Below are 21,055 nucleotides of genomic sequence, written 5' to 3'. Positions count from 1 at the left end.
GAACCGAAAGAGGGGCACGACGTACCTCCGGTCTCCGCCCAGATCATTCCGGAAGAGCTCTCTCCTGAAATTTTTTCCAAGACGACAGCTAATGATATGTACATCGCCTACGGATGATTTTTATCGCTTATTAACGTTTACTAATACCTAAAGTAGCATTACAAACGTATTTCGAAGTGTTTTGTGAAAGTTTATCGTCTACTTTTTGAATTTTTAAAAAATGACTTTACGTTGTGAAATCGCTGTTTTTTTCGTTTATCACACAGTCTACATATAACGATATCTTGGCTTTATATGGCCCGATTTAATCGAAATAAAGACCCAATAGTGTTTATGGGACATCTAGGAGTGCCAACAAAGAAGATGGTGAAAGGTAATGACTGTTTTCTATTTTATTGTGCGGTTTGTGTAACGCCAAAATGCTAATTATTTTGTTTACGTCCCCTGCTGTGCTTTTCTGTTGTAGTGTATTGGTGCATGCTATCAGATAATAGCTTCTCATGCTGTCGCCGAAAAGCATTTTAAAAATCGGACTTGTTGCCTGGATTCACAACGAGTGTAGCTTTAATTTGATACCCTGCATGTGTATTTTAATGAACTTTTGAGTTTTAACTAATACTATTAGCATTTAGCGTAGTGCATTTGCATTTCCAGAGCTCTAGTTGGGACGCAAGCGTCCCAAGTAGAAGCAAGAGGTTAACTGATTTCTTTGAGAGAGGGAATGTGATGGAGGACAGGGACTAGGTCCGTAAAACAAACGCAGCTCTTTTTGTAAACAGGCTGTGTGTGTGTGTGTGTGTGTGTGTGTGTGTGTGTGTGTGTGTGTGTGTGTGTGTGTGTGTGTGTGTGTGTGTGTGTGTGTGTGTGTGTGTGCGTGTGCTAATTTGTGTGTTCTGAGTGTGTGCAGGGCGGCTTGAAATACGAGCAGCCGTGAAACTGCCAGTAGCGTCAGGCTCAGCCTAACTGCTCATCATTAACACTCCTCCATCCACTCCTTGCCCCCACTCTGTGTAAGTAGCCATTACACAGAGTAGAAACACCCTTTGTTAAATGTGCTCTAATTCCTCTTCCAGGGGGCTGCCCAGAGGCCTACCATACAAGGGCACAGTGACAACACACGTACTCAGAAGGCGAAGACAGAGACAGGCATGCTACACACACACAGACACACGCTAGACACACACTCACAATAAACACGCTAGACCAGGGGTCCCAACAATAATTGCAGAACCAAATAATTGAAAGCCCAAATAAATATATTTCAGTAGAAAATAATCATTTCAAACCTTGATTAGATTGGGACACGATCACATACAGTATGTCTCTCTATGGCTGCGTTTAGGCACAGGATCTTTCTTTTTACTAATTTGGTATTTTCACCAATCATATCAGCTCAGAAAAATATCTGATGTGATCGTTCAAAAGACCAATTAGTGTAAAAAAGATCAGAATTGTGCTGCTTGCGTAAATGCAGCCTATTATGCTTGGGAATACTTGGGAACACATTTCCTAAATTAAAATCACTTTGAGCTGATTTCCTGGTGTTTTTATAGTCTTTCATGTCCATCAATGAAAATTCAAATAATAATATTAATCTTTTTGCTCAGAAAACTTTGGGGGGCAAATAAAGTCATTGGCCGCCAGTTGGGGAACCCTGCACCACACACACACACACACACACATGCACACACGCACACACGCACGCACGCACACACACACACACACACACACACGTATGCTCACTGCATACGCAAGCTTCACATGTGGCGGTGTATGCCCTTTCTGACTCTTTTTTGTATGACCTCTTTTTGTCTGAGGGCCTCGGACTCTATCCCTCTCTGTCTCTCTCTCTCCTCTCCCTCCTCACCCTCTCTCCTCTCCCTTAGCATTGACCCCATCTCTCAGTAGGCGTTGTGTTAATGTCTGGGTGTCAGGGTGTTTTGTGGTCTGTCCAGCGTTAGGTCCTGCATGGAGAGGTGATGAAGAGGGGGCACACGCTCTGTCTGAGGCCCAGGGGCAGGGGTCTGAATGGGGACGGGATGGGACGGGGGGGTTCAGGAAGTCTGCAGCTGTACTCTGGAACAAGGGCCTCTCTCTCTCTCTCTCTCTCTATATATATATATATATATACAGTGGGGCAAAAAAGTATTTAGTCAGCCACCAATTGTGCAAGTTCTCCCACTTAAAAGGATGAGAGAGGCCTGTAATTTTCATCATAGGTACACTTCAACTATGACAGACAAAATGAGAAGAAAAAAAATCCAGAAACTCACATTGTAGGATTTTTTATGAATTTATTTGCAAATTATGGTGGAAAATAAGTATTTGGTCACCTACAAACAAGCAAGATTTCTGTCTCTCACAGACCTGTAACTTCTTCTTTAAGAGGCTCCTCTGTCCTCCACTCGTTACCTGCATTAATGCCACCTGTTGGAACTTGTTATCAGTATAAAAGACACCTGTCCACAACCTCAAACAGTCACACTCCAAACTCCACTATGGCCAAGACCAAAGAGCTGTCAAAGGACACCAGAAACACAATTGTAGACCTGCACCAGGCTGGAAAGACTGAATCTGCAATAGGTAAGCAGCTTGGTTTGAAGAAATCAACTGTGGGAGCAATTATTAGGAAATTGAAGACATACAAGACCACTGATAATCTCCCTCGATCTGGGGCTCCACGCAAGATCTCACCCCGTGGGGTCAAATGATCACAAGAACGGTGAGCAAAAATCCCAGAACCACATGGGGGGACCTAGTGAATGACCTGCAGAGAGCTGGGACCAAAGTACCAAAGCCTACCATCAGTAACACACTACGCCGCCAGGGACTCAAATCCTGCAGTGCCAGACGTGTCCCCCTGCTTCAGCCAGTACATGTCCAGGCCCGTCTGAGGTTTGCTAGAGAGCATTTGGATGATCCAGAAGAAGATTGTGAGAATGTCATATGGTCAGATGAAACCAAAATATAAGGAGTGGTTTCGTAAAAAGCATTTCAAGGTCCTGGAGTGGCCTAGCCAGTCTCCAGATCTCAACCCCAAAGAAAATCTTTGGAGGGAGTTGAAAGTCCGTGTTGCCCAGCAACAGCCCCAAAACATCACTGCTCTAAAGGAGATCTGCATGGAGGAATGGGCCAAAATACCAGCAACAGTGTGTGACAACCTTGTGAATACTTACAGAAAACGTTTGACCTCTGTCATTGCCAACAAAGGGTATTTAACAAAGTATTGAGATAAACTTTTGTTATTGACCAAATACTTATTTTCCACCACAATTTGCAAATAAATTCATTAAAAATCCTACAATGTGATTTTCTGGATTTTTTTCTTCTCATTTTGTCTGTCATAGTTGAAGTGTACCTATGATGAAAATTACAGGCCTATCTCATCTTTTTAAGTGGGAGAACTTGCACAATTGGTGGCTGACTAAATACTTTTTTGCCCTACTGTATATATATATATATATATATATATATATATATCCCTCTTTATCTCGCTCTCTCATACACTCTTACACTCTTTCCCTCACTTTCAGCTATCAGTCCAAACCAGGACCCATATGAGTGAACACAGCTCCACTGCCTGAACTGCGAACCCTCCACCATCCCCCACCTCAACCCCCTGTCCATTCCTGACACCCTGGTCTGTCTACTCTTAAAACAGTAATGTTCCTCAGTGGAATAAGTGTGTGCATGTGTGTCTGTGTGTCTGTATGATGCGTATGTATGTGGTTGAACCGTAAGTGTTGGATGATGTATAGCGTCCATGTACTTTATCTGTTAGTTAGTTAGTTAGTTAACCCCTCTTGTTGTTAACACTGTCTAATGTATTAGAGGCCTACAGCTGCTGCTGCTGTGTTCTCTGTTCTGTCAGCAGGAGTGATTAGTGGAAAGGCCTGCGAACGCCACTGGCCCACCAGGTAAACGTGTCATTATAGCTACTCTGTGTGTGTGTGTGTGTGTGTGTGTGTGTGTGTGTGTGTGTGTGTGTGTGTGTGTGTGTGTGTGTGTGTGTGAGAGAGAGAGTCATGTCACCTCCAAGGAGTCGTGAAAGCACTTGGAAAATTTGAGGTTCATGGGAATATGAATAGTGGCAACAAAAGGGAGTTATGAGTGTTGATTGGGTAATTATTATTTTGTTATTGATGTATTTCTCAGTTGACAGCGATCTCTGAAGTCAACTTGACCCATTGTGCAACTAATCTTCTAGGAACAAGATCAACCTGTGTTTTTGCTGTTATTTTGGTGGGTGTTTGCTTTGTTTTCTTGGACTAAGTTGAAGAAGCTGGAAACAAAAAAGGGGTTTTCTGCTGTCCCCATAGGAGAACCCTTTTAGGTTCCAGTTAGAACCCTTTTAGGTTCCATGTAGAGCTTTCTGTAGAAACAATTCTACTTGGAACCCAAAAGGGTTCTACCTGGAACCAGAAAGGTTCCTCCTGTAAAAAAGGGTTCTTCAAAGGGCTCTCCTATAGGGACAGCCGCAGAACCCTTTCAGGTTCTAGATAGCATCTTTTTTTTTTGAGTGTATAGTCTGCATCTCCAAAGCCCTGGTCGAAGGTAGTGCACAACATATGGAATCGGGTTCTTTTTGGGACGCAACCATAATGTGCAAGAAAATCCACCAGAGGTATGTAGCAATTTGGGTAAACTCAGATTTCTATGGGGATGAGATGCAGTAAGCAGCTAAACAGGGAAGGAAAGACAGACGTTGGACGACAGTTCCCATCCAGGACACCAGTCTGGAGGATCCAGAGAGACATCTGGGGAGGGGTTTTCCCATGAAAGTCTCCCCCCAGACCCCCCCCCCCCATGTTCCTGGCCAGATGGGCCGCTGTATCCCCCCCTCCCCAGACATCTGGGCAGCTGGACACCAGTCCTCATATCAGTGGTACATTACAGCTCTATGGTTTTCTGTGACTTAGGCTATAGCCTCGGAATTCCACAAGTCCTTTGCATGATTAGGGAATGCTGTGTGTGTGTGCTGTTGTCATGGAAACCGGTGGTGGCCACAGTGTCACGGTTAATAACTTAAGGGTGACTGAGAAAGATGACAGAGGGCTCAGTGATTGGGGACTGGAGGTGTGTGTGTGTGTGTGTGTGTGTGTGTGTGTGTGTGTGTGTGTGTGTGTGTGTGTGTGTGTGTGTGTGTGTGTGTGTGTGTGTGTGTGTGTGTGTGTGTTATGTGTTACTGTGCCCTATGACCGTAGGAGTGCTGGATACTCAAACTAAATTTGTCCACGGTATCAGTTGCCTTTTTTGACATGAACTCCTCTGTTGACCTCGAGACAATATGTCACATTGAGGTGTATAATATGTTATCATGTAGCTACAGTTCCTTGGTCTTTGTGAATTTATGTTTGAAGTTTTTTACCCCCCGGCTAACTGGACATTTTCAGTGTCAGTTTGCGGTCTTAATGCATGTGAAGTCATGTTATTGTTAAGAACAGAAAGTGTCCTTGCGTGTGAACGTTGTTTTCTCTTTTAAAAACACAGGGATTTAAAACCCACCCAAAAGAATCACAACACAAGGCCTTGTCTGGCCACAAGTGGTGTGTCTGCGGTCCAGAGTTAGAGACCGTTCAGATGTGTGTTTGACTTGTTCTGTCTCAATTGTTAGTCTTTAGAAGAGAAAAGGCGTACAGTAGGCTTTCGGCTACAGCGTACACCCATTTACAAAGGAGGACCACAGGCATTGGGTCTGCACATCAGTACAGTAGGCTTTCGGCTACAGCGTACACCCATTTACAAAGGAGGACCACAGGCATTGGGTCTGCACATCAGTACAGTAGGCTACAGCGTACACCCATTTACAAAGGAGGACCACAGCGTACACCCATTTACAAAGGAGGACCACAGGCATTGGGTCTGCACATCAGTACAGTAGGCTTTCGGCTACAGCGTACACCCATTTACAAAGGAGGACCACAGGCATTGGGTCTGCACATCAGTACAGTAGGCTTTCGGCTACAGCGTACACCCATTTACAAAGGAGGACCACAGGCATTGCGTCTGCACATCAGTACAGTAGGCTTTCGGCTACAGCGTACACCCATTTACAAAGGAGGACCACAGGCATTGCGTCTGCACATCAGTACAGTAGGCTTTCGGCTACAGCGTACACCCATTTACAAAGGAGGACCACAGGCATTGCGTCTGCACATCAGTACAGTAGGCTTTCGGCTACAGCGTACACCCATTTACAAAGGAGGACCACAGGCATTGCGTCTGCACATCAGTACAGTAGGCTTTCGGCTACAGCGTACACCCATTTACAAAGGAGGACCACAGGCATTGCGTCTGCACATCAGTACAGTAGGCTTTCGGCTACAGCGTACACCCATTTACAAAGGAGGACCACAGGCATTGCGTCTGCACATCAGTACAGTAGGCACAGCGTACACCCATTTACAAAGGAGGACCACAGGCATTGCGTCTGCACATCAGTACAGTAGGCTTTCGGCTACAGCGTACACCCATTTACAAAGGAGGACCACAGGCATTGCGTCTGCACATCAGTACAGTAGGCTTTCGGCTACAGCGTACACCCATTTACAAAGGAGGACCACAGGCATTGCGTCTGCACATCAGTACAGTAGGCTTTCGGCTACAGCGGACCACCCATTTACAAAGGAGGACCACAGGCATTGGGTCTGCACATCAGTACAGTAGGCTTTCGGCTACAGCGTACACCCATTTACAAAGGAGGACCACAGGCATTGGGTCTGCACATCAGTACAGTAGGCTTTCGGCTACAGCGTACACCCATTTACAAAGGAGGACCACAGGCATTGGGTCTGCACATCAGTACAGTAGGCTTCGGCTACAGCGTACCCATTTACAAAGGAGGACCACAGGCATTGGGTCTGCACATCAGTACAGTAGGCAGCTACAGCGTACACCCATTTACAAAGGAGGACCACAGGCATTGGGTCTGCACATCAGTACAGTAGGCTTTCGGCTACAGCGTACACCCATTTACAAAGGAGGACCACAGGCATTGCGTCTGCACATCAGTACAGTAGATATTAAGCTTAAGATAGGTTTCCTATTTTATCTAGACTTAAAAGGATAGCTATGGCAATTTTCAGAGAACAAACAAAATAACTGTGATTTATGCAGTATGTTCCCCCTTTGTTTCCCACATGGGAAGAGAAAGATGAACTAAGGAAGAGGCACAGAGAGGGATTTGTTAGACTCAGCGAATCTGTCAGTCAGAGATCGAAATGATGCTGTCTGTCGGGTGGGAACAGAGATGTGCAGATGTGCTGGGTATTCTTCAGGATTCACGTTCAGGGTTTCCGTTTGTCTGTGTCGATCCCACTAATCAAAAACAGGCTCGCGGCGGTCGCCAGAGATAAAGACGATTCCCGTGTGATAGCGACTCCTTTGGCTCCTTTAGAGACCTCTTTGGCTCCTGTGGTTTGGTTCGCGGGCCAGTCGAAATGACTCACTTCGTCCTTTTATTAGGAAGAAGTGAGGGAGACGAAGCTGTCTGGTACTGTATGTTACTGTGCTAAAAGTGATGGACAATTACTGTAAGTCCTCCCGACCTCCTACCACTATGTCCCCGTGCGCTTGAGTATTGACGTCTCGCACACATTTTCGTTAATATCGACCCCGAAACCTATGCCCTTTCCTCTTTCTGCGGGGATACCATTCGGGTTTCAGACATTTAAATGGTAGGCTAAAGTAGGAAAGCAAAAGCTCTGAGCTTTCAACTAACACTATCATCTGAATCCTCATCTCCGTCAGGGTTAAACACTCACAACACTCTCTCTCACTCAGCCTGACCAAACTGATTTAGTAAGTGTGTTTTATTTCAGGCAGCAGAGAGAGCGAGGTCACAGACCCTGAGAAAGAGAGGGACTCACTCTGTAATTGTCTTCCTCCTCCTCCATTCTGGGGTTTCCGGGAGGAAGAGGGTTTGAAGCTCATTACCCAGGAGTTATGTGACACGCAGCTGGCTGGTAGAGCAGCGGCTCTCCTTCTCCTGCTCCACATCGTTTTTTTCTACTTCAATTAGTCCCTAGTGTTGGTCCATTCTGCTCCACTCCGTGGGGGTATTTTAGCCTGGGCTTGGGCGTACTCTCTCCGATGTACAGATCATCTGGACTGGACCCGTGACGGCCCACTTCCTGCCCAAATGGAGGGTATAGATTTGTCCCTTGGAGATGTAAAGCACTCTCTTTGTGGGTCATTGAAGCCTGAAGCAGATGTGTTGCATGGTTATTGCTATTGATATACTTTTAGGGTTTTCGTCAGTCTTTTCCAGTCTCAAATTCACTATCAGTTGGTCTTCTTGGCTAAGGTAAGTTCATGGTATTTCTGAACATAACTCATGAAAGGATGGAGACCCATTGAGTTCATCCGATACACATGTAGGATCATGTATCACTGGTACGCTTTGCTGGTACGCATTTTGGAAGTTCACAACATTCTCTTTCCAACACCGTCGTTCATTTCGGCGTTCTCAGAGTTATTAGTCTACCTTTCTCTCATTCTTCTTCTCCCTCTATCCATCCCTCCTTCTCTTTCCCTCCCTCTCCCTCGCTCCCAGCACACAGTGTGTGTCTCAGTGAGAGGCAGGTCTGGTTCCTCTGTACTCTCCCCCTGTAGAGAAGATTCCAGGGCCCAAATCCACAAAGCGTCTCAGAGTTGGAGTGCTGATCTAAGATCAGGTCCTTCTGTCTGTTCTTCATAATGTAATTGATCCTAGATTAGCTCTCCTGCGTTGAGATGCTGTATGAATACGAGCCCAAGTCTGTTACTAACCCCGGTGTCCACCTGAGCCAGCCGACCAGCCAGCCGACCAGCCAGCCGACCAGCCAGCCCAGAACAAGTTTCCAGTCCAGGAATTAAAATGAAACTTTAAAACAGTATTTCCACTGTTTCACTACAAGTGAAATATTATTCACATATAAATAACTGGGCTTCCTGTACATTTTAAATGGAGGCTGTAAAAGGGGTTCCAGGAGCCTCATCCAGACATCCAGACATTCTGCTGCTTGCTTATGTAAGGCCTGTCTGACCTCTGACTTCAAAGAAGGTGGATATTATGGAGTGTGTATGGGCTACTTCAGTTATCACACACTCACACACTCACACACACACACACACACACACACACACACACACACACACACACACACACACACACAGAGCAGTTAGTTAGAACCACATAGTCCACACATTTGATGTGGGTGAGAGCGAGGGGGCTGTTCCAGGCTGTGCCCGGCTGCTGATCGGGCGGCTGGTTAGTGGCACTTGGCTGACCCTGGTGTGTTTAGGTGGGGAATGAGTGTGTGTTGGAATGGAGGATCCATTCCCGGGCGATGCCCAGGGCCTAACACCAGGGCATGAGAGAGAGAGAGGTTGGGGAAGAGAGAGAGAGGGAGAAAGAGGGGGAGGGAGAGAAAGATGGGAGACAAAGAGAGTGAATGAGAGAGGGGGAAGGAAAGAAAGAGAGAGAGAGAGAGAGAGAGAGAGAGAGAGAGCGGGAGAGAGAGAGAGAGAGAGGGGGGGAGTGGAGGAGAGAAACACAGAGAGAGAGAGAGAGAGAGAGAGGAGAGAGAGAGAGAGAGAGAGAAAGAGGGGGAGGGAGAGAAAGATGGGAGACAAAGAGAGAGAATGAGAGAGGAGGGGAAAGGAAAGAAAGAGTGGAGGAGAGAAACAAACAGAGAGAGAGAGAGGGAGAGAGAGAGAGAGAAAGAGAGAGAGAGGAAGAGAGAGAGAGAGAGAGAGAGGGGAGGAGAGAGAGAGAGAGAGAGAGAGAGAGAGAGACTGCAGCTGCTGGTATCTTGGCACTAAAAGAACCCTGGAAACCCTGGAGTGTTGGGGAGTTATTTACGTTTTAACACCATATAGTCAGATCAACACCATGGATTCTTTATAACACTCACTGTACTGTATTTTCTGCTTACAAGCTACCTCAGTGTTTTCTGTCCTTTGCCCATACCTAGACTTAGACAGTCTAGCTCTCTTGATAACTGTATACTGTATACAGTGCCTTCGGTCGGAAAGTGTTCAGATCCTTTGACTTGTTCCACATTTTGTTATGTTACAGCTTTATTCGAAAATATATATTTTTTTAAAATATAATCCTCAGCAATCTACACACAGTAACCCCGCAATGACAAATAGAAAACCAGTTTTTAGACATTTTTGAAAATGTATTACAAATAAAAAACATAAAAACCTTATTTACATAATTATTCAGACCCTTTGCTTTGAGACTCGAAATTGAGCTCAGGTGCTTCCTGTTTCCATTGATCATCCATGAGATGTTTCTAAAACTTGATTGGAGTCCACTTGTGGTAAATTTAATTGATTGGACATGTTTTGGAAAAGCACACACCTGTCTATAATGTCCCACAGTTGACAATTGACAGTGCATGACAGTGCATGGTACAGTGATCTACGGCACTGCATCTCAGTGCTAGAGGCGTCACTACAGACACCCTGGTTCGAATCCAGGATGTATCACAACCGGCCTTGATTGGGAGTCCCATAGAGCTGCACACAATTGGCCCAGCGTCGTCCGGGTTTGGCCTCTGTAGGCCGTCAGTATAAATAAGAATTTGTTCTTGACTGACTTGCCTAGTTAAATAAAGGTTAAATCTTTGTTTTTGTTTTTTTACCAAGCTATGATGTCAAAGGAATTGTCCGTAGAGCTCCGAGACAGGATTGTGTCGAGGCACAAATTTCTGCAGCATCGAAGGTCCCAAAGAACACAGTGCCCTCCATCATTATTAAATGGAAGAAGTTTGGAACCGCTAATACTCTTCCTAGAGCTGGCCGCCCGGCCAAACTGAGCAATCGGGGGAGAAGGGCCTTGGTCAGGGAGGTGACCAAGAACCCGATGGTCACTCTGAAAGAGCTTCAGAGTCCCTCTGTGAAGATGGGAGAACCTTCCAGAAGGACAACCATCTCTGCAGCACTCCACCAATCAGGCCTTTATGGTAGAGTGGCCAGACGGAAGCCACTCCTCAGTAAATGGCAAATGACAGCAAAATACAGAGAAAAGAGTCGGCCCGAGAATTGAACCCTGTGGTTTCTCAAAGGACTGCCTTGCCTGGTTCACCAACTACTTCAGATATAGTTCAGTTTGTCAAATCGGAGGGCCTGTTGTCCGGAACTCTGGCAGTCTCTGTGGGGGTGCAACAGGGTTCAATTCTCAGTCAGTCTCTTTTCTCTGTATACATCAATGTTATCACTCTTGCTGCTGGTGATTCTCTGATCCACCTCTACGCAGACGTCACCATTCTGTATACTTCTGGCCCTTCTTTGGACACTGTGTTAACAAACCTCCAGACGAGCTTCAATGCCATACAACACTCCTTCCGTGGCCTCCAACTGCTCTTAAAGGCAAGTAAAACTAAATGCATGCTCTTCAAAGTGCACTCAGAGAAATCTAGCATCACTACTCTGGACTGTTCTGACTTAGAATATGTGGACAATTACAAATATCTAGGTGTTTGGTTAAACTGTAAACTCTCCTTCCAGACTCACATTAAGCATCTCCAATACAAAATTAAATCTAGAATCGGCTTCCTATTTCGCAACAAAGCATCCTTCACTCATCATGCCAAACATACCCTCGTAAAACTGATTATCCTACAGATCCTTGACTTCGGCGATGTCATTTACAAAATAGCCTCCAACACTATACTCAGAAAACTGGATGTAATCTATCACAGTGCCATCCGTTTTATCACCAAGCCCCATATACTACTGTCATGACTTCCGTCGAAGTCGGTCCCTCTCCTTGTTCGGGCGGCGTTCGGCGGTCGACGTCACCGGCCTTCTAGCCATCGCCGATCCACTTTTCATTTTCCATTTGTTTTGTCTGTACCACTTGGGAGGCCATTTAAAAAATATATATATATTAATTAGCAAACATTTCTAAAATCCTGTTTTTTCTTTGTTGTTATGGGGTTGACCTGTCTGATCGCTGATCCTCATTGGGGGCCCCACAGGGTGCGTTCTGAGCCCCTCCTGTACTCCTGTTCACCCACGACTGCGTGGCCACGCACGCCTCCAACTCAATCATCAAGTTTGCGGAGTTTGACACAACAGTGGTAGGCTTGATTACCAACAACGACGAGACGGCCTACAGGGAGGGAGGTGAGGGCCCTCGGAGTGTGGTGTCAGGAAAATAACCTCACACTCAACGTCAACAAAACTAAGGAGATGATTGTGGACTTCAGGAAACAGCAGAGGAACACCCCCTATCCACATCGATGGATCAGTAGTGGAGAGGGTAGCAAGTTTTAAGTTCCTCGGCATACACATCACAGACAAACTGAATTGGTCCACTCACACTGACAGCGTCGTGAAGAAGGCGCAGCAGCGCCTCTTCAACCTCAGGAGGCTGAAGAAACGGCTTGTCACCAAAAGCACTCAAAACTACAGATGCACTTCGAGAGCATCCTGGCGGGCTGTATCACCGCCTGGTACGGCAACTGCTCCGCCCTCAACCTAGGCTCTCCAGAGGGTAGTGAGGTCTGACATCACCGGGGCAAACTACCTGCCCTCCAGGACACCTACACCACCCGATGTTACAGGAAGGCCATAAAGATCATCAAGGACATCAACCACCGAACCACTGCCTGTTCACCCCGCTATCATCCAGAAGGCGAGGTCAGTACAGGTGCATCAAAGCTGGGACCGAGAGACTGAAAAACAGCTTCTATCTCAAGGCCATCAGACTGTTAAACAGCCACCACTAACATTGAGTGGCTGCTGCCAACACACTGTCATTGACACTGACCCAACTCCAGCCACTTTAATAATGGGAAATGATGTAAATATATCACTAGCCACTTTAAACAATGCTACCTTATATAATGTTACTTACCCTACATTATTCATCTCATATGCATATGTATATACTGTACTCTAGATCATCGACTGCATTCTTATGTCACTAGCCACTTTAACTATGCCACTTTGTTTACTTTGTCTACATACTCATCTCATATGTATATACTGTACTCGATACCATCTACTGTATGCTGCTCTGTACCATCACTCATTCATATATCCTTATGTACATATTCCTTATCCCCTTACACTGTGTATAAGACAGTAGTTTTGGAATTGTTAGTTAGATTACTTGTTGGTTATCACTGCATTGTCGGAACTAGAAGCACAAGCATTTCGCTACACTCGCATTAACATCTGCTAACCATGTGTATGTGACAAATAAAATTTGATTTGATTTGATTTGATTTGTGTTGTGTGTAGATTGATGAGGAAAAAAAACTATTTAACAATTTTTGAATAAGGCTACCAAAATGTAACCTACTGTACCAAAATGTGGAAAAAGTCAAGGGGTCTGAATACTTTCCGAAAGCACTGTATATTGCCAAATGTTATTGTTAAATCCATGCAGTGCGCCATTGGTTTGATTAGTGTTGATTGAGTATGGAAAGTAGCTCATTCCATTACAGTGAGAGATCACGATTGTTTCTCTCAATTTACTTACTTTATGAAGAGTTAACTGGTCTGTAACACAAGGGATGCATTGAGATGGCCGTCCTTTTCTGTGAGGATGATTTATTGTGTACAGTACATATGTAGTATCTTAATTTGAACCAGTTTGCGACAGCAGGAATATAATCCTGCACCAACAGGAAATGTGAATTATTACGTGGGTTGTAATTAATGGCCATTTTTGTAGGGGTTGATATATTTTTTGTAGGGACAAATCAAGTCGGAAATTTCAAATTGGAAATTACAAACTTCAGAAGCCTTTTTAAACATCAAATGCAGTAAAACATATATTCTGCAACAAGGTGATCAAATTAAGATCCTACATCTGTAGATGGAGGAATGTTTGAAAACAAGCTCACTAGCTCAATAACCAGACAGCTTCCTGACTTGGCTGATCAGCCGCAGATGCTTCTAACACAAAGCAGAACTGCTAAGTCAACAGGACTATAATACAGTTCAGAGATCTCGGCATTTGCTCGTGGATTGATTTTTGTGCTTGCGTATGTATACAGTATTTACGTGTGTGTGTGATCAGTCCTTTTACATGCAACAAATTACTTTTCTAGGTGTGTTTAGTCTATCACCAAGTGTTTTGTCTCTGTCTCCCCTTTACAGCGTGCCCACCTGGAACCTACAAACCGGAGGGCACTCCAGGAGGCCTGAGTACCTGCCTGCTGTGTCCTGACCAGCACCACACCTCCCAACCCGGCAGCACAGCACCCAGCGACTGTGTCTGCAAGCAGGGTTACAGGTCCCAAGGGAAGACCTGCGAAGGTAACGCTGTCCAGACTGTCCATGCTACACACACTTATGCCGCGTCCCAAATGGCACCCTATCCCTTACAATCTACATAGTGCACTACTTTTGACCGGAGTCGATCTAAATCTGTCAGTGCAGCGAGTGAATCTTATCTCATCTAACGTTTTTCACTTTTGACGCTTTTCTCTTCCCCTCCATCTCCGTCCTCTCCATCCCCAGTGGTGTACTGCCCAGAGCTGTCTCCTCCAGGGAATGGTTTCTTCATCCACAACGTGTGTAATAACCAGTTCAATGCGGCCTGCGGGGTGCGATGCCAGCCTGGCTACGATCGACAGGGTAGTGGCATCAGACTGTGCCAGCCAAACGGGACATGGTCAGGCTCTCCGCCCAGCTGCAGAGGTGAGAGGGTAGTATCAATAAATTCCATGGTTTTCTCGAAATCCCAGAAGGAGCATTCCTGGAATCAGGAGGAAGTAAGCAGGAATTCCAGTATCCTTCAACCAGGATTTCTGGAAAACCAGGCAATTTAGTGAAAGTTTCTGAAATGTTGCAAACCTAAATAGAACACACATACATACACAGTAACGAAGTATGCACACACACACACACACACACACACACACACACACACACACACACACACACACACACACACACACACACACACACACACACACACACACACACACACACACACACACACACACACACACACACACACACACACACACACACACGCAGTAACTAAATGCATGCACACACGTACACACCCAATGTTTCCTTCTGTCCAATATGTGTCTGCTGTACCGGTATGTGTCTGCTATACCGATATGTGTCTGTTATACAGATATGTGTCTGCTATACCAATATGGGTCTGCTATACCGATATGGGTCTGCTATACCGATATGTGTCTGCTATACCGATATGTGTCTGCTATACCGATATGTGTCTGCTATACCGATATGTGTCTGCTATACCGATATGTGTCTGCTATACCGATATGTTTCTGCAATACAGATATGTGTCTGCTATACCTATATGTGTCTGCTATACCAATATGTGTCTGCTATACCAATATGTGTCTGCTATACATATATGTGTCTGCTATACAGATATGTGTCTGCTATACCGATATGTGTCTGCTATACCAATATGTGTCTGCTATACCGATATGTGTCTGCTATACCGATATGTTTCTGCTATACAGATATGTGTCTGCTATACCAATATGTGTCTGCTATACCGATATGTTTCTGCTATACAGATATGTGTCTGCTATACCAATATGTGTCTGCTATACCGATATGTGTCTGCTATACCGATATGTGTCTGCTATACAGATATGTGTCTGCTATACCGATATGTGTCTGCTATACAGATATGTGTCTGCTATACCGATATGTGTCTGCTATACCGATATGTGTCTGCTATACCAATATGTGTCTGCTATACAGATATGTGTCTGCTATACCGATATGTTTCTGCTATACAGATATGTGTCTGCTATACCGATATGTTTCTGCTATACAGATATGTGTCTGCTATACAGATATGTTTCTGCTATACAGATATGTGTCTGCTATACCGATATGTTTCTGCTATACAGATATGTGTCTGCTATACAGATATGTTTCTGCTATACCGATATGTGTCTGCTATACCGATATGTGTCTGCTATACCGATATGTGTCTGCTATACCGATATGTGTCTGCTATACCAATATGTGTCTGCTATACCGATATGTGTCTGCTATACCGATATGTTTCTGCTATACCCCTTGTGTCTGCTATACAGATACAGTGCCTTGCGAAAGTATTCGGCCCCCTTGAACTTTGCGACCTTTTGCCACATTTCAGGCTTCAAACATAAATATATAAAACTGTATTTTTTTGTGAAGAATCAACAACAAGTGGGACACAATCATGAAGTGGAACGACATTTATTGGATATTTCAAACTTTTTTAACAAATCAAAAACTGAAAAATTGGGTGTGCAAAATAAAAAATTATTAAGTTAATACTTTGTAGCGTCACCTTTTGCTGCGATTACAGCTGTAAGTCGCTTGGGGTATGTCTCTATCAGTTTTGCACATCGAGAGACTGACATTTTTTCCCATTCCTCCTTGCAAAACAGCTCGAGCTCAGTGAGGTTGGATGGAGAGCATTTGTGAACAGCAGTTTTCAGTTCTTTCCACAGATTCTCGATTGGATTCAGGTCTGGATTTTGACTTGGCCATTCTAACACCTGGATATGTTTATTTTTGAACCATTCCATTGTAGATTTTGCTTTATGTTTTGGATCATTGTCTTGTTGGAAGACAAATCTCCGTCCAAGTCTCAGGTCTTTTGCAGACTCCATCAGGTTTTCTTCCAGAATGGTCCTGTATTTGGCTCCATCCATCTTCCCATCAATTTTAACCATCTTCCCTGTCCCTGCTGAAGAAAAGCAGGCCCAAACCATGATGCTGCCACCACCATGTTTGACAGTGGGGATGGTGTGTTCAGGGTGATGAGCTGTGTTGCTTTTACGCCAAACATAACGTTTTGCATTGTTGCCAAAAAATTCAATTTTGGTTTCATCTGACCAGAGCACCTTCTTCCACATGTTTGGTGTGTCTCCCAGGTGGCTTGTGGCAAACTTTAAACAACACTTTTTATGGATATCTTTAAGAAATGGCTTTCTTCTTGCCACTCTTACATAAAGGCCAGATTTGTGCAATATACGACTGATTGTTGTCCTATGGACAGAGTCTCCCACCTCAGCTGTAGATCTCTGCAGTTCATCCAGAGTGATCATGGGCCTCTTGGCTGCATCTCTGATCAGTCTTCTCCTTGTATGAGCTGAAAGTTTAGAGGGACGGCCAGGTCTTGGTAGATTTGCAGTGGTCTGATACTCCTTCCATTTCAATATTATCGCTTGCACAGTGCTCCTTGGGATGTTTAAAGCTTGGGAAATCTTTTTGTATCCAAATCCGGCTTTAAACTTCTTCAGAACAGTATCTCGGACCTGCCTGGTGTGTTCCTTGTTCTTCATGATGCTCTCTGCGCTTTTAACGGACCTCTGAGACTATCACAGTGCAGGTGCATTTATACGGAGACTTGATTACACACAGGTGGATTGTATTTATCATCATTAGTCATTTAGGTCAACATTGGATCATTCAGAGATCCTCACTGAACTTCTGGAGAGAGTTTGCTGCACTGAAAGTAAAGGGGCTGAATCATTTTGCAATTTTTCAGTTTTTGATTTGTTAAAAAAGTTTGAAATATCCAATAAATGTCGTTCCACTTCATGATTGTGTCCCACTTGTTGTTGATTCTTCACAAAAAAATACAGTTTTATATCTTTATGTTTGAAGCCTGAAATGTGGCAAAGGTCGCAAAGTTCAAGGGGGCCGAATACTTTCGCAAGGCACTGTATGTGTCTGTTATACAGATATGCTTCTGCTATACCAATATGTGTCTGCTATACAGATGTGTGTCTGCTATACCAATATGTGTCTGCTATACCGATATGTGTCTGCTATACCGATATGTGTCTGCTATACAGATATGTGTCTGCTATACCAATATGTGTCTGCTATACCGATATGTGTCTGCTATACCGATATGTGTCTGCTATACCAATATGTGTCTGCTATACAGATAAGGGTCTGCTCATTTCTGTCTTTCATCATGTTACTTCCATTCTCCTTATTCGTTCTTTACCAATTGTCTCACTCATCACATCTAATTCTGAGTGATTCTCATATTTCAGTGTTGGTATTATATATTTACATTTACATTTAAGTCATTTAGCAGACGCTCTTATCCAGAGCGACTTACAAATTGGTGCGTTCACCTTAAGACATCCAGTGGAACAGCCACTTTACAATAGTGCATCTAAATCTTTCAAGGGGGGGTGAGAAGGATTACTTTATCCTATCCTAGGTATTCCTGAAAGAGGTGGGGTTTCAGGTGTCTCCGGAAGGTGGTGATTGACTCCGCTGTCCTGGCGTCGTGAGGGAGTTTGTTCCACCATTGGGGGTCCAGAGCAGCGAACAGTTTTGACTGGGCTGTGCGGGAACTGTACTTCCTCAGTGGTAGGGAGGCGAGCAGGCCAGAGGTGGATGAACGCAGTGCCCTTGTTTGGGTGTAGGGCCTGATCAGAGCCTGGAGGTACTGAGGTGCCGTTCCCCTCACAGCTCCGTAGGCAAGCACCATGGTCTTGTAGCGGATGCGAGCTTCAACTGGAAGCCAGTGGAGAGAGCGGAGGAGCGGGGTGACGTGAGAGAACTTGGGAAGGTTGAACACCAGACGGGCTGCGGCGTTCTGGATGAGATGTAGGGGTTTAATGGCACAGGCAGGGAGCCCAGCCAACAGCGAGTTGCAGTAATCCAGACGGGAGATGACAAGTGCCTGGATTAGGACCTGCGCCGCTTCCTGTGTGAGGCAGGGTCGTACTCTGCAGATGGGGTAGAGCATGAACCTACAAGAACGGGCGACCGCCTTGATGTTAGTTGAGAACGACAGGGTGTTGTCCAGGATCACGCCAAGGTTCTTAGCGCTCTGGGAGGAGGACACAATGGAGTTGTCAACCGTGATGGCGAGATCATGGAACGGGCAGTCCTTCCCCGGGAGGAAGAGCAGCTCCGTCTTGCCGAGGTTCAGCTTGAGGTGGTGATCCGTCATCCACACTGATATGTCTGCCAGACATGCAGAGATGCGATTCGCCACCTGGTCATCAGAAGGGGGAAAGGAGAAGATTAATTGTGTGTCGTCTGCATAGCAATGATAGGAGAGACCATGTGAGGTTATGACAGAGCCAAGTGACTTGGTGTATAGCGAGAATAGGAGAGGGCCTAGAACAGAGCCCTGGGGGACGCCAGTGGTGAGAGCGCGTGGTGAGGAGACAGATTCTCGCCACGCCACCTGGTAGGAGCGACCTGTCAGGTAGGACGCAATCCAAGCGTGGGCCGCGCCGGAGATGCCCAACTCGGAGAGGGTGGAGAGGAGGATCTGATGGTTCACAGTATCGAAGGCAGCCGATAGGTCTAGAAGGATGAGAGCAGAGGAGAGAGAGTTAGCTTTAGCAGTGCGGAGGGCCTCCGTGATACAGAGAAGAGCAGTCTCAGTTGAATGACTAGTCTTGAAACCTGACTGATTTGGATCAAGAAGGTCATTCTGAGAGAGATAGCGGGAGAGCTGGCCAAGGACAATATAATATATAGCTGCCATATTTTCATTGTGTATTTATTTATTTGATTTAACCCTTATTTTACCAGGCAAGTTGACTGAGAACACATTCTCAGTTACATCAATGACCTTGGGAATAGTTACAGGGGAGAGGAGGGGTGTGAATGAGCCAATTGGAAACTGGGGATTAGGGGGACCAGATCAGGAGTTTAGCCAGGACTCTTACTCTTATGATAAGTCCCATGGGCGAACACAAAACGTATTCATCGACCACTGTTCCTGATTATTACCCCCACACACACACACACACACACACACACACACACACACACACACACACACACACACAGAGACTGCTCCCAGCAGGGTTTTATTCAACACATGTGTCTTTTATAATTCGTTATTCAACAATGGGAACTTCTTCAAAGAGATTTTGAATCTCCATCTGACGTTCCAACGCATTCACAAACATTTATGGGACACATCGGCCTATCAGGAAGACACGCACGCACACACCCACACGAATCCACAGACATTAGAGTTGGTAAGAGGCTTGTTAAGTTGGAACATGGTGTGTGGAGTCAGTGTGAAGAGTATCTGGCTGGTGTGTCAACATTTTGACTGTAGATTAAGATCATGTGTGTTCGGATTGAATTATGGGTAAACGTTTACTGGGATCACTACTGTGTGCCAGCAGAGAGAGAGAGAGAGAGAGAGAGAGAGAGAGAGAGAGAGAGAGAGACACAGAGAGAGAGACACAGAGAGAGAGAGAGAGAGCGAGAGAGAGAGCGAGAGAGACAGAGACAGAGACAGAGAGAGAGAGAGCGAGAGAGAGAGCGAGAGAGACAGAGACAGAGACAGAGACAGAGACAGAGACAGAGAGAGAGAGAGAGAGAGAGAGAGAGAGAGAGAGAGAGAGAGAGCATATGTGTGCATAGATGCCTGCCTGCGTGTGTGTGTGTGTGTGTGTGTGTCTCTCTCTATCTGTCTGTCAGTCTGTCTTGTTCCACTGTGGGACTCCCAGCCAGTTCAACTAATAGAGAGAGGGTCTCCTGAAAGACTGTCTATCAGTGATGATGAAAACCGGCACACTGAACAGACACTGTTAGACATCAGGCTAACTAGGACCAGCCGTTCATGATCATTGCAGTAGAGCAAATGATAGGTCCCATGAATTATTCAGCTAATGTTTTAGACACATGCAGTATTCTTTAGGAATGGAGCCTTCTTCAAACCTCTTTGTATCTGCCTCTTTTTCTACCAGTCTGTCTCTGTCTGTTTGTCTGTCTGTCTGTCTGTCTCTCTTGCTCTCTCTCTCGCACGCTCTCCTCTCCTCCTTCTCTTAGTTTAACCAGATATTTCCATTGCAGTTAGACTGGCAGTCTCTAAGTCTTGTGTCCTATTCTGCTTCTCTGTGTACCGCAGTGCGCTCCTGTCCAACCCTCTCCCCGCCCCAGCACGGACACATGAACTGCAGCAAGGGTGTCGCCTCCTACAGGGCAGCGTGTGAGATGCGCTGTGCCAAGGGCTACAAGCTGGAGGGAGACGCCAGGCTCAGTTGTCAGGCCGACTCGCAGTGGAGCGGGATCCAACCACGGTGTGTGGGTAAGCCTGCAGGAACCTACTACC

At 45.4% G+C, this 21,055-nt stretch overlaps 1 protein-coding gene across 5 annotated transcripts in view; it reads left to right on the top strand.

Moving 5' to 3' along the window:
- LOC115133432 (sushi, von Willebrand factor type A, EGF and pentraxin domain-containing protein 1-like) overlaps positions 1–21,055 on the top strand; it is a 149,392-nt gene that overhangs the window by 63,884 nt on the left and 64,453 nt on the right. For all 5 annotated transcript variants that reach the window (XM_065021845.1, XM_065021842.1, XM_065021844.1 and 2 more), the window contains exons 4-6: positions 14,107–14,265; positions 14,470–14,649; positions 20,852–21,031. In XM_065021845.1, the coding sequence (XP_064877917.1) occupies positions 14,107–14,265; positions 14,470–14,649; positions 20,852–21,031 (519 nt within the window). The remainder of the gene's footprint in view (positions 1–14,106; positions 14,266–14,469; positions 14,650–20,851; positions 21,032–21,055) is intronic.

Source organism: Oncorhynchus nerka, linkage group LG8, assembly GCF_034236695.1.
Source record: "Oncorhynchus nerka isolate Pitt River linkage group LG8, Oner_Uvic_2.0, whole genome shotgun sequence".
NCBI lineage: Eukaryota > Metazoa > Chordata > Actinopteri > Salmoniformes > Salmonidae > Oncorhynchus > Oncorhynchus nerka.
This window is presented reverse-complemented; position numbering and strand designations above follow the sequence as displayed.